The sequence below is a fragment of the Aplidium turbinatum genome, chromosome 3 (genome assembly GCF_918807975.1).
Source record: "Aplidium turbinatum chromosome 3, kaAplTurb1.1, whole genome shotgun sequence".
Taxonomy (NCBI): Eukaryota; Metazoa; Chordata; class Ascidiacea; order Aplousobranchia; family Polyclinidae; genus Aplidium; species Aplidium turbinatum.
In genome coordinates, this window is record NC_137474.1 from 30,106,641 (window position 1) to 30,119,304 (window position 12,664).

At 38.6% G+C, this 12,664-nt stretch overlaps 1 protein-coding gene across 2 annotated transcripts in view; it reads left to right on the top strand.

Moving 5' to 3' along the window:
• The first annotated feature begins 1,246 nt into the window (after window positions 1–1,246).
• The window catches only part of LOC145767513 (histone-lysine N-methyltransferase NSD2-like), a 57,804-nt gene continuing 46,386 nt past the window's right edge, over window positions 1,247–12,664 (top strand). Inside the window, exons 1-2 of one of the 2 annotated variants that reach the window (XM_082579348.1) lie at window positions 1,247–1,891; window positions 4,764–4,827. In XM_082579348.1, the coding sequence (XP_082435474.1) occupies window positions 1,294–1,891; window positions 4,764–4,827 (662 nt within the window). In that variant the 5' untranslated portion in view covers window positions 1,247–1,293. The remainder of the gene's footprint in view (window positions 1,892–4,763; window positions 4,828–12,664) is intronic. The other variant, XM_082579349.1, reaches the window with a different exon arrangement.

Consider the following 12,664-nt stretch of genomic DNA (forward strand, 5'->3'; position numbering starts at 1 on the left):
AAGTAAATAATTTTGGGGTCCATTAAATACAAGTCGTAATAGGCTATGTTCCCACCATTTGAGGCAAAAACACTTCAAGGGATTCCAAACCTTTCCAAACACAGGCTACCTGTTTTTGTGATCAAGCCACAGAGATTTCTTGCAGTAACATTATCTTCCAACTTTGTTTAATGCGGTGATGCATAGTCTACTCGTCACATTATTAACCAACATTCTTGCTACTCCGACAATGAACACTTTGATACCATTTGAATCTTTGAATGTAAAATATATCTAGGTCTACAGATGACAAGCTTGAAAATGAAAATTGTGGTTTTCGTTTGTGAAGCTGTTGAGCATTCAAAGGTTCATGTCCAACGTCTTCTCAAAACAAAAATGCATTGTTGCACAAACATAGTGAAATAATACAAGTACATTTTTTTTCAACAAGCAAATGAATGTGTTTGCTTGCAACGGCAAGATGGCGCTTTTCGTCGTCGTCGCTTTGGTAGCAGACATGATGACAAAGCTCAATTCCTTTGACATCATTAATCTTATAAAATAAAATAGATTTCTCAAAATGAAGAATAATTTTAGGTAAAATAATACTTCTTACATGACATGAAGCAAAGTGAAAGGTAAATTTCCCAGCTAATCCTTCGTTAGATTGAAATCAGTAACAAAATATTGCTAAAAATTCTAGCAGCGTTCACATCAGCTGAGAAAGACTAGCAAAACGTACGGCTTGCCTGATCACGTGATGAGAGGCCAACCAGTTGCGCGGGCACATGTTTCATGGGAGAAAATAGCTATTGACTTCACCGCGTGCTGAGATTTGAATGTGGTATTGTTCCAATGTTTTGTGATGTTATTTGAAAAATCACAATGTGTGTCTACTTACTCCTTAGAGTTCATGCACTGGTAAATTTCCTTTTGTTATGAAGAAACATTTGTGAATTTTCTGTTTATTTCTCGTTTTTATTTTGTGAATACAAGAATACTCTTAAAAAGAAGTAGCATTTGTCAACATAAAGAAATATTTATCACAATGATTGCTTCATTTTGCTCATTATTTTAGTACTGTTTCCAAATTCTCCTTGTGTGTTATGTAAAAATATGAATGATCAAAGGAATGCTTAATTTAGTACATAATTGAATGGACAAGCAAAAGCTAATTTGTGAATGCATTTATTATAATTTAAGTTTATATATATTTTCAAAGAATATTAACACCTCTTTTTCGGGGCAGACTTAGTGTCATGAAAAGATGAATGTATTGTAGGCTGCTATGCTTGCAATTTGAGTTTGATAGAAATGGAGTGTGACAAAATAAAAAGTGAGAAGAAGGAAGATTGCCAATTAAATGGTAATGGTGCTGAAATTCAACATGTGGATGCCAATGCTATTGGCACAGTCAAAGATGGTGCTAACAAAAAAATGGGAGGTATCGCTTTGTCAAATGGTGTTGTACATAATATGACTAACTGTGATAAAAAAGATGAAATCAATTCGTTAGAAAATCATACCAAGTTAGATAAAAACAGTTCTATGCAATTAGATAAAAAGAATTCTGCGTTTGTTGTCAAAACAGTTGTAACTGACCTTGTCAACTCACTCATCAAAACTGTAACATTGGAATCAGTGAGTAATGGAACTGGTGTTAACTTTGAAATTTCTGAAAACACGTTGATAAAACATAAAACAGCAATCACATCAACAAAAGTTGATACTGCTGAAGTAGCCGAAGAAATCACTTCTGGTGAAAGCACACCTCTTTTATCGGATAAACAAAATGACATCATGGCATGCCAAGCACAGATCCAAAAGACAGTGGAGGTGGGTCCAAACAAATCATTTATCCCCTCAACTACTTCTGTTGCAATTGAAGATGAACTTACTGTGCCAGATCCAGGTTAGTTACATTTTTCAGCTCATGACTTCTCAGTCATGAACCTGTTTATTATGGTACGGTAACTATTTGCTAAACCCTGCATTACATGACAGGTATGTCACATTATGAATTACCGGTACATTATGTCACATTATAAATCTTTACAAGCAATTTAGATAAAGTTATGCATGCTTGTACAAGCTTCGAGTTACCAGTACTGTAAAGTTTCACTGAATATACTTTTGCTGTGAACCCAAATAGCTGTAGCACAGTAACTTGTTATTTTTTAAGTTTTGCTTAAAAGTGGTGTAAACTAGCCTATTTCAATGATCAACATGTCATTGATGAATTGGGTTCATCATCAAGTTTAGTTTAATGCTGTTGTACCGTACCTACTTGTCGTCTTGGTGAGATAGCCACTAGCTACACTACACGGATGCAACCTAGTTCGTACCCTGAAAAGATCGAGAGAAAAAATTAAAAAAAGCGGAAGTCGCTGATCACAGTTTCCGCAAACATTTAAAAATTTTCCCCCTGAAAAGATCGAGAGAAAGATAACACAAAGCCGAAGTCGCTGATCACAGTTTCCGCTAACCGTAACCCTCACGCTAACCCTAACGCTAACCCTCGCTGATCGCAGTTTCTGCAAACATTTTTCTGCACTTTTCGCTAACTCTAACCATAGACTAATCTGTGCTCTAACCCTCGCTGATCGCAGTTTTCGCAAACACTTTTTCGTAGTTTCCGCTAACCACAGTTTCCGCTAACCCTTACCCTAACCTTAGAGTAATCTACGCTCTAACCCTAACCCTCGCTGATTGCAATTTCCGCTAACCTCAGTTTCCACTTACCCTAGCTCTAACCATCGAGTAATCTATGCTCTTTAACCACAACCCTCGCTGATCGCAGTTTCCGCTAACCCTAACCCTCGAGTTGTTTGCGGAAACTTTGATCAATGACTTTGACTTTGTGCTATTAAACTGCGATCAGCGACTTCGGCTTTTTTTGATTTTTTCTCTTGATCTTTTCAGGGTATGAACTGAGGGTACAAACTGTTCAGGGTATGAACTAGGTTGCACCCACGTCCCACACTACACTACCGGTAATATCTTTGTTTTTGCAAATGCACATTATTTTATTGATTGCATATTTATTAGAGATGTACCGATACCAATATTTTGGCCGATACCAATCCCGATACCGATATAACTTTTTTAGGCCAATACCGATACTGATACCAATATTTTGGCCGATACTTTGGTGTTACAAAAAGAAGCAATTTTGGTATTTGCAAGGAAATATATCAAATGCTAAGTTTTACCTTATTTGCATAAAACTATTAAAAAAAACTTTGGATAATTTATTAAAGATTCAAGAATCCAATCTCAACCACATTGTTGTGTCATAATAGTAGGTTTTAGTAATGAAAGGCCACCGTAATTGAGGATTGGGGTATAAGGGAAGAAACATTACATCATAATTGGGGTTTCTGAAAAATTAATAAAATGTTTGCGCAAACTCTCCAAATAAGGCTATCATAAAATGTAAACCAAGTGATTTGTGTAGTCGTACAAAAACTACTCGACAAGTAATGTGCAACCTAAGGGCGTTTGGTTGAAAAGCTTTTGCCAGGCCAAGACTACCCAAGTAGCAAAAATGCACAATTCTGCATCGCTCCCACCTCGCCAAACGCTCAAAAAACCTGTGCAACTCGGCTGCCCCCAGCAAGCCGGCTCCACCAGTCGGCAATTCAACTTCCACCCTTAGCCGCAACAAAATCACCAAGCCCAAACAATGTCACAGCAGAATAAGTAGGCCCAAAAAGAAAGCAATGGGGCCACAAATCCTCAAAAAACCAATCAAAATGGTCCCGTTGCGCCCAAGATGACAACCTCATTGCGAAGAAAGGAGCGCCCCCCGGCCACCAGCACAAGGCTGAGCACTCACCAGCACAGCGAGCTTCCGCGACCCGCCAACCACAACGGTGCAGCTTCCACACTAGCCATTTCAATTCTTGTCGATATCAATTCTTGCTACAAAACGGCTGCCGAGAAACATATAGTTGATTGGATGGTCTAAATGGCTAGTGTGGAAGCCACACCGTTACGGCCAGCGAATCGCAACAGCCCGCCGCACCAGTAAGCGCCCAGCCCCGTGCCGACAGCAGGAAAGGAAACTTCCCCCCACAATGAGGTCGCCATCCCAAGCGCAACAAGACCACTTATTGATTAGTTCAGTGAGGATTCGCAGTCCCACCACCCCCACCCCGAGCCCACCCAATCCGCCACGACATTGTTCAAGCCTGGTGAGTCCACCTCAACGAAAGGCGGAAACCAAATCACAAACTGACAGAACCAGCCCACCAAAATAACCAAGCCACACGGGTCCCTCAAACGTCCAGCAACGCAAAAACGATGCAAACCTACACATTCCCGCCACCTGGGTACTGGGTAGTCTTGGTCTGGTTTTATCCTCTGCTGAGAGTAAAAAAGAAACACAAATGATAAACATTGGAGAAATTGAGTCTCCTTCACAACTTAAGAATCGAACAACACAAAACTGCTGAAACAAAACGTTTTGTTTGAGTGAAAGAATCACTGTAAGCAAACAATGCCAAAAGGTGCGCCCATGAAGTCATGGGAGTGTGAGGTATCAAAAATTTGATCAGGTTGTTATTTTTCTACTTCAATGTGACGACATTGACGTAAGTTACTACTTTAAAAAATCTATATCTTTGCTTCTGCAGAAAATCCTCAGAAAATGCCTTTTTTTACACGTTTAGTATCAGCCACAGTATCGGCCAAATTTTGCCGATACCGATACTCAAAAAATGGTCGATATCACCGATACCGATATATCGGTACATCTCTAATATTTATTTATATCTTTGTAGAAACCAAGAAGAAAATTGATCCATCTGCGGAAGTTAAATCGGACAATACACCAGAACTCCATAGGCGAGATATTATATTTGTTCATGTACTTGATATTGTGATATATATATATTTGATGACAGCTGATTGAGTGTGAGGAAAGTATCAAAGATATGTGCTCATAACAAAGAGTTGCTGGGAGTGATATAAAGGGGTGCAACCTATTTCATCCCCTGAACACTTTTTCCCCCGATTTCGTCTTCTGAAAAGATCAAGAAAAAAATATGACAGAGCCAAAGTCGCTGATCGGAGTTGCCGCAATCATTTCAAAGTTTTTCCTTTGAAAAGATTGAGAGAAAAAATACAGAAGCGCCAAAGTTGCTGACCGGAGTTGTTGAAACAGTTGACCATGCTAAGTATCTTGAAATATATAATAGTTGATAAACTGAACCTCACATTCCGGTTAGGGTTATCAAATTAAGATTGTAGCCCCTCCATTACAAATGATCATGAGCTGCCACAATGGAATGATCTATTCATTTCCAACTGACATTTCTGGACATAATTACAAAGAAAAAGTCACACTTATTTTGTGGTGGCCCATAAAAATTCAATGATTAATTCAACAAGGGGACAATTTTAAAATGTTTGCGGTAACCAGTGATGGGCATTATCAACGATAATTATCGGCGATAAATTTTTATCGCTTATTGTTATCGCTCAATTATTTTTTCATTTATCGTTTATCGTTATCGCCAAAGGCAATATTTGATTATCGCCGATAATTAATCGCCGATAAATTTTATTTTGGATCAACACACAAGTGGAAAGATCATGAAAAGTAATATTTTTACTAGCCACCTAGTTAATGAAACTAAAATTAAAACCAGTTCTTCTTCAGTGCCTGAAGTGTGTGTACACAGGTCGTTATCAGGGGAGGGGGCACGCCCCCCTGCAGCGACGGCCTTGAAAACACAATAATTTTTAGAGTTGCAATGCAATGAAATGCATGCGACAAGTCTCTTGTTGTTTTGCTGCAATGGGCAATCGCGAGTGAATTATACAATTAAAATGTAAGCGCACAGGCGGCACAACTTCCTTTGAAGCAAAGCGAAAGAAATTGGCAAGTGGTTTGTGAAAGTGTCGCAATGCGAGGCCGCTTTTACATCGAAAACATGGTCTTTCGCGCCACCTCACGATCAACTATTTTATTCTTGTTTTTTTCTTTTTTCGTTGGATGTGTTAGTTTTTAGTAATTGTCGTAAAAAAATAATTTTGTCAAAAAATATCTTTCTAGTCAAAACATGAAACTTACTGTTTTAAGCGCATTAAATCTTTAGATGAGTAGATTAACTAAAATTGCAAGAACTTGCCTTGAGACGTGCGGTTACGTCACAAACTCAGATTAAAAGACAAAATTCACACACAATAACAACACATCGGTTATAGACTGTAAGATCGATTTTTTTCTAGCTTGGCGATATAACTTTAATCCAAAAATAATAACCGAATGCGTAAGTGCCATTTAACTTAAAAAGTTAACCCATTTGTGCCAAAAGTGAAAGTACTTAAAAAAATTTTTGGAAAATTTAAATATTGCATAATTATGACCTAAAAAACATATCACAATTATTTGTTTTCTAATTGTGTTCGTACTTTTTGAGAAAAAAGTCGTCCTATATATAAGACGCTAGACAAATCCGTTATCAAATTTTACAAGTGTCTTGTGCGTAATGCTTAAGCGTTATTACATTTTACTTATCGCTCAAAGTGATAAATGGGAGATGTCTTGTTCATGTCATTATTGTCATCGAGCATTTTATTGAAATGAAATTTCAAAAAATATGAAGATGAAAATTAGCAAAGTAACACAACATCACTAAAACAAGTCATTGCGGAATATGATATTGCTTGAAGCATTTAACATGCAGACCGACATCACATTTTTTGCATCTTGTAGTAGTTTTTGCATGACAATAGGTGGATCGAGTTACGTGGTAAAATTATGCTAAACACAGTATAACCTTTCTCATTTACTGTAGCCTACCTATGCGACATAGCCTACCTCAATCAAATATTTTTATTCCCACTAATACAGTGCCTACATTGTAATTCTTATCTCAACAACTCAGCGTTCTGCCATTGCTTTAATGATGGTGTTCACAAAAAAAACAAAAAAAAATTATCTGAAATTATCAGTAAGTTACGATAATTATGTTATTGTTCTTAAACAAACACGACTAATTTGACAAGCATGATGGATTTCACAGTATGCACATTTTTACTACCAATAACGCTTAAGATTACTGATAAATTTTCAAGCATTTTGCGTTTTTGGGAATTTTTTCAATTACTGCTGACTTTGCTGTAAACAGCCCTTTAAGCAGAAAGCAAAATACAAAGTTTGGAATTTTTTATGGTATTTTCATTTGATTTAATTATTTTGCCAACTGCACGTAAGCGGCAGTGTAACTCAATTGATAAAAGCATCCAACTGGTATCTGAAGGTAGGCTATAATTAGAGGTAGGGGATACAACACATTTTTTTGGGGGTAGTGTCAAAAACATCAGTGTCCAACCATTTTGGAAACAGTTTTGTTGTACGGCTTCAAAACTGCAAAAAATATTAAAATCTGTCAACTACACATCAGTAGACATCATTTACAAGATTAGTTTTTTTAAATTTGCGAAACGAAGAATAACAAAAAAGAAAGCTAAATTTCAATGATGTTTACAATTAACTCACACCAACAATTCAAAATATATGGTAGCCTTAATTTTCAAGGAAATCAGGTACGCAAGTCTAGTTTCCCAGATTCGGTCCCCAGATGTATGACCATGACCAATTGGCCATTTTTTCCTGGAACTGAAGCTAGAAAATGGAAGTTCAGTAGCAGAACTTTCGGGCGCGCAAATGTGAAAATGGTAGCTGCTTGCCTGATTCCTTTCCCCGAAGTGTGAAAACACACACTGCGTAACAGTTTTCGGGTACCGGTACCGTAGTTGCAGTTTTCACAGTTTCCATAGCAGGAAGTGTACGGAAGTATGAGTTTTACGCTTCAGTAGCAGGAATCCGGGTAATGTAGGTCCGTAGCGTGAAACTCACACTTTCGTGCAAGGAGAGCCTGGAAAAAAGTCACTTCGAAAATATAGCCTAAAGATAGAAATGCGTTTTTAATGTCATCTGCATTCTTAAGCGTGAATTTCATCATGCGTCCACCAGTCATTTCCCAATCACCATCTGGTTTCGAAATGGCCCGTTTCGGTGAGTCCGATTCGGTGAGTCCGATTCGGTGAGTTCCCTATTCGGTGAGAGCCTTTTTTGGTGAGAGCCCTATTCGGTGATTTTTTTTTAAATTATTGGGTACCACAGCCTAATTATCATTGCCGTTATAGGGTTAGGGGTTAAGGATTAGGGGTTAAGGTTTGGGGTTAAGGTTAGGGGTTGGGGCTTAGGGATTACGGTCTTATTTCAACGTTAAAACGATGTAAAAGCGGCAATGATAATTAGGCTACGGTACCCGATAATTTTCAAAAAAATCACCGAATAGGGCTCTCACCGAAAAGGCTCTCACCGAATCGGACTCACCAAATAGTAGCAGACCCATCTGGTTTACATGGCAACACGCCAACACTTGCTCCATGTCAACATCCTCAATGTCATTATGTTCGAGGTATGTCTAATTGTCTATAGCAGGCTGCTTTTAGGTTGTACTCTATGCAAATGTTTAACTTCTACCACCATGTTACCTTTGTGGGAACGTGTATAATAGTGCACAACAAAATCACCCAAAGTATCCATTTTGCCATTCTTAAGATCTTTAAATACAGGGTCATCAATAATTAGCGTTACAAGAGATCCAATTCAAAAACTGGCAAAGGAGGCAAACATGGCCTATGGAACCATTTTCACAGAACTTTCTCAAGAAGGATTTGAAGATGATCCCATTCAAACACATGAAGAAACAGTTGCTAAATGCCAATACCATTGAGAAACGTCCCTCCAGAGTCAGATTTCTGCTCTGACGCATTGAAGGAAGAGGCACGCTGCCATACCTTGTGTTCAGCGAAGTGAAGAAATTTAATGTCTAGCATCATTTTAACTCAGAATGATCGTGCTTGGTCAAGAGATGGTGACGTGGAACCCCGGGTAGTCACTCGGAGACAAGGGGCGGCATCAGTGACGCAGTCATCGAATCAGGAAGGAGTCCATTGATTTTTGTGGATCAAGGAGTGAAATTGAACCAAGAAAACTACCGAAATGATATTCTTGAGGGTTCATTGTTGCCTTGGGAAAAGAAACACTTCAAAAAACGTAATTGGTCATTCCAATAAGATTCTGCCCCTTCACATGGAGCTAAGAGAATGCAAAACTGGCTTTCAGCCAATGTGCCGTTCTTCATTTCCAAGAAAGAATGGCCTCCTTCAACCCCTAGACTTTGGCATCTGGTCTTCTTGAGAGCAAGGTTTCGACTAAATACCACCAAAGTTTGGAAGCGCTGAAGGCTAATCTGAAAAAAGAGTGAGCCAAAATACCTCAAATAGTTATTCATGGCTCTTGCAGGTCCTTTTCGAAGCGTCTCCGACTTGTTATCGACGCAAATGGCGAACACATTGAGTAAAACTTGTTTTTCCTAAATATTTATTTCTTAGACAATAATGTTGTATGTTTATTACTCAAAAACTGTCAACCATTTGTTAAATACAGTTGTTTGAAGTTATAATGTTAATTAATTATTGATGACCCTGTAGTTGTGGGAATATCTTCAAAAGGTAAGGCTGGTTTGAAACTTCCACACAGTTCAAGAGAGGCAGAGTAATCTTGTGCATAAAAACAGATAAGACCTTCAATTCTGTGATTAAAAAGCTCACAGTTTAAATAGAGTTTACATGCCTAAACCAACAAATTCGTCCTGGATGTTTCGTCCAGTAGCATATGAAGCCATGGTAATACATGAAGAATTGAGGCTGCTGAATAACTCAACTTGGTGAAATGCTGTTCGCGGTATAGTGACATGTGCTTGATTTGCTGTTCTCTTTCCACAATAAGATCAAATTCATCAGCAAGTGAAGTTGAATTACCCGATTTATCATGGGTAACCAACTTTAATATTGCAATTATACCAGACACAACAATAGCCTTTTTGCCTCTAAAAATAGGGCGTAGAGCTTTGCTCCAGTCTTCCAACTTCCCCTAATTTCTATTCTCTTTGCCAAATCAGCAAGAACTTTAACATTTGACTCGTTGAGCTTCTCAACAGTATGGCTTTTGCAAAGCAAATGGTATGGTCAAAAGACAATGCAATTGCAACATGCTCTTCCACCTGCAAGTTCTTGTTTGCAGGGCTGCAACAGTGCAGCATCAGCCATTAGGCTATCTGTTTTGTCCCATAATTGCTTGGCTGTGACAATAGAAGATGTAGTCAGTGAGGCTGCTGTAGCCAATCTCTCGTAGGTTTCAACTATTAACTTCGTAATATTCTTCCTGTCTTCATACACAAAAAAAAATTGTTCAAATTTTTACTATTCTAAAGGTCACGAAACGAAAGGTCAAGCCTCTGCTCTTGGGGTCAACTAAGGTCAAAATAAAATTAAGGATGTGTGGAAGAATAAAGTGAGTCAGGTGGAACGTACCTAGCATACGTGCATGTAGAGGACCTACACTCTACTCTACACTCTTTATTATGAATTCATCAAAACATCCCGAAACCGAATATTTACGTTTTTTCTCACAAATATGGTCAAAATTTTAAAAATTGTGTCTACTGATGAAAAATAAATATTTTTCAAATATTTTTGCATATTGTTGATAGTTATCATAAATACTTTCCAAAAAATGTGGACAGAGCAAAATCTGAGAAGGTCACACTTTATCCCCTACCTCTACTATAATTATAAGCACAACGGTTACCTCAGTGGTTTGATTCTGGATCAAGAGGTTGAAGATTCGATACCCACTGCCGCTATTGCGATTCTATGTATGCATAACTTACAAAAAGTTTTGTCCCTTTACAGTATATTATGTTCGATTTTTCGTCATGTTGATGAAAACAGTTCGTGCTGCATGGGATGGGGCAGCGCTAATCAAAAAAAAAAAAAATTATCGTTATCGGACATTATCGGCGATAATTTATCGTTTATTGTTATCGCTTAACTTTTTTTTGATTTATCGTTTATCGTTATCGCTTTAGGCATTTTCGTTTATCGATTATCGTTATCGCTTAACTGAAAAATGAGTTATCGCGCCCAACACTGGCGGTAACTCAGATCAGCAACTTCGGCTTTGTTCTATTTTTTCTCTCAATCTTTTCAGGGGATGAAATATGTTGCATCTGACATAACCACATGCTAAAGTGAAACATATTATTGTTCTAATGAAAAAAAAAGTAAAGGTGGTCTCAATACTTAAAGTGTCGGGAATGAGAAGATAATATTCTCATTAGAGATGTACCGATACCAATATTTTGGCCGATACCGATCCCGATACCGATATAACTTTTTTAGGCCGATACCGATACTGATACCGATATTTTGGCCGATACTTTGGTGTTACAAAAAGAAGCAATTTTGGTATTTGCAAGGAATTATATCAAATGCTAAGTTTTACCTCATTTGCATAAAACTATTAAAAAAAGCTTTCAATTGGCATGATTTATTAAAGATTCAAGAATCAAATCTCAACCCCATTGTTGTGTCATAATAGTAGGTTTTAGAAATGAAAGGCCACCGTAATTGGGGTATAAGGGAAGAAACATTACATCACATTTGGGGTTTCTGAAAAATTAATAAAGTGTTTGCGCAAACTCTCCAAATAGGCTAACATATGATAATAAGATGTAAAATGTAAACCAAGTGATTTGTGTAGTCGTACAAAAACTATTCGACAAGTCATGTGCAACCTAAGGGCACTTGTCGTTTGGTTGAAAAGCTTTTGCCAGGCCAAGACTACCCAGATAGCAAAAATGCACAATTCTGCATCGCTCCCACCCCGCCAAACGCTCAAAAAACCTGTGCAACTCGGCTGCCCCCAGCAAGCCGGCTCCACCAGTCGGCAATTCAACTTCCACCCTTAGCCGCAACAAACTCACCAAGCCCAAACAATGTCACGGCAGAATAAGTAGGCCCAAAAAGAAAGCAATGGGACCACGAATCCTCACTAAGCCAATCAAAATTGTCCCGTTGCGCCCAAGATGACAACCTCATTGCAAAAAAAGGAGCGTTCCCCCCGGCCACCAGCACAAGGCTGAGCACTCACCAGCACAGCGAGCTGCCGCGACCCGCCAACCACAACGGTGCAGCTTCCACACTAGCCATTTCAATTCTTGTCGATGTAAATTTTTGCTACAAAACGGCTGCCGAGAAACATTAGTTGATTGGATGATCTAAATGGCTAGCGTGGAAGCTACACCGTTATGGCCAGCGAATCGCAACAGCCCGCCGCACCAGTAAGCGCCCAGCCCCGTGCCGACAGCAGGAAAGGAAACTTCCCCCCACAATGAGGTCGCCATCCCAAGCGCAACAAGACCACTTATTGATTAGTTCAGTGAGGATTCGCAGTCCCACCACCCCCACCCCGAGCCCACCCAATCCGCCACGACATTGAAGATGTTCGTGTCAAGGCAGTTGCTACTAACTGTGTATTAAAACATTGTATTATTCATCGTGAAGCTCTGGCTGTAAAACCGCTTAGTTCTGACAAGCAGAGAAAAACGGAACTAGAAATGGTTTTGGATATAATTGTGAAAACAGTGAATTACATAAAATGTGGTGGTAAAGGCAAATCTGCAAGAGTTTTTCAAAAAGTATGTGAAGAAATGGAGTCAGATAATGTCACTCTTTTGCTGCATACAGAGGTGCGTTGGCTATCTCGTGGCAAAGTTTTGGCTCGGGTGTTCAAATTAAGACAGGAAATATCAGTATT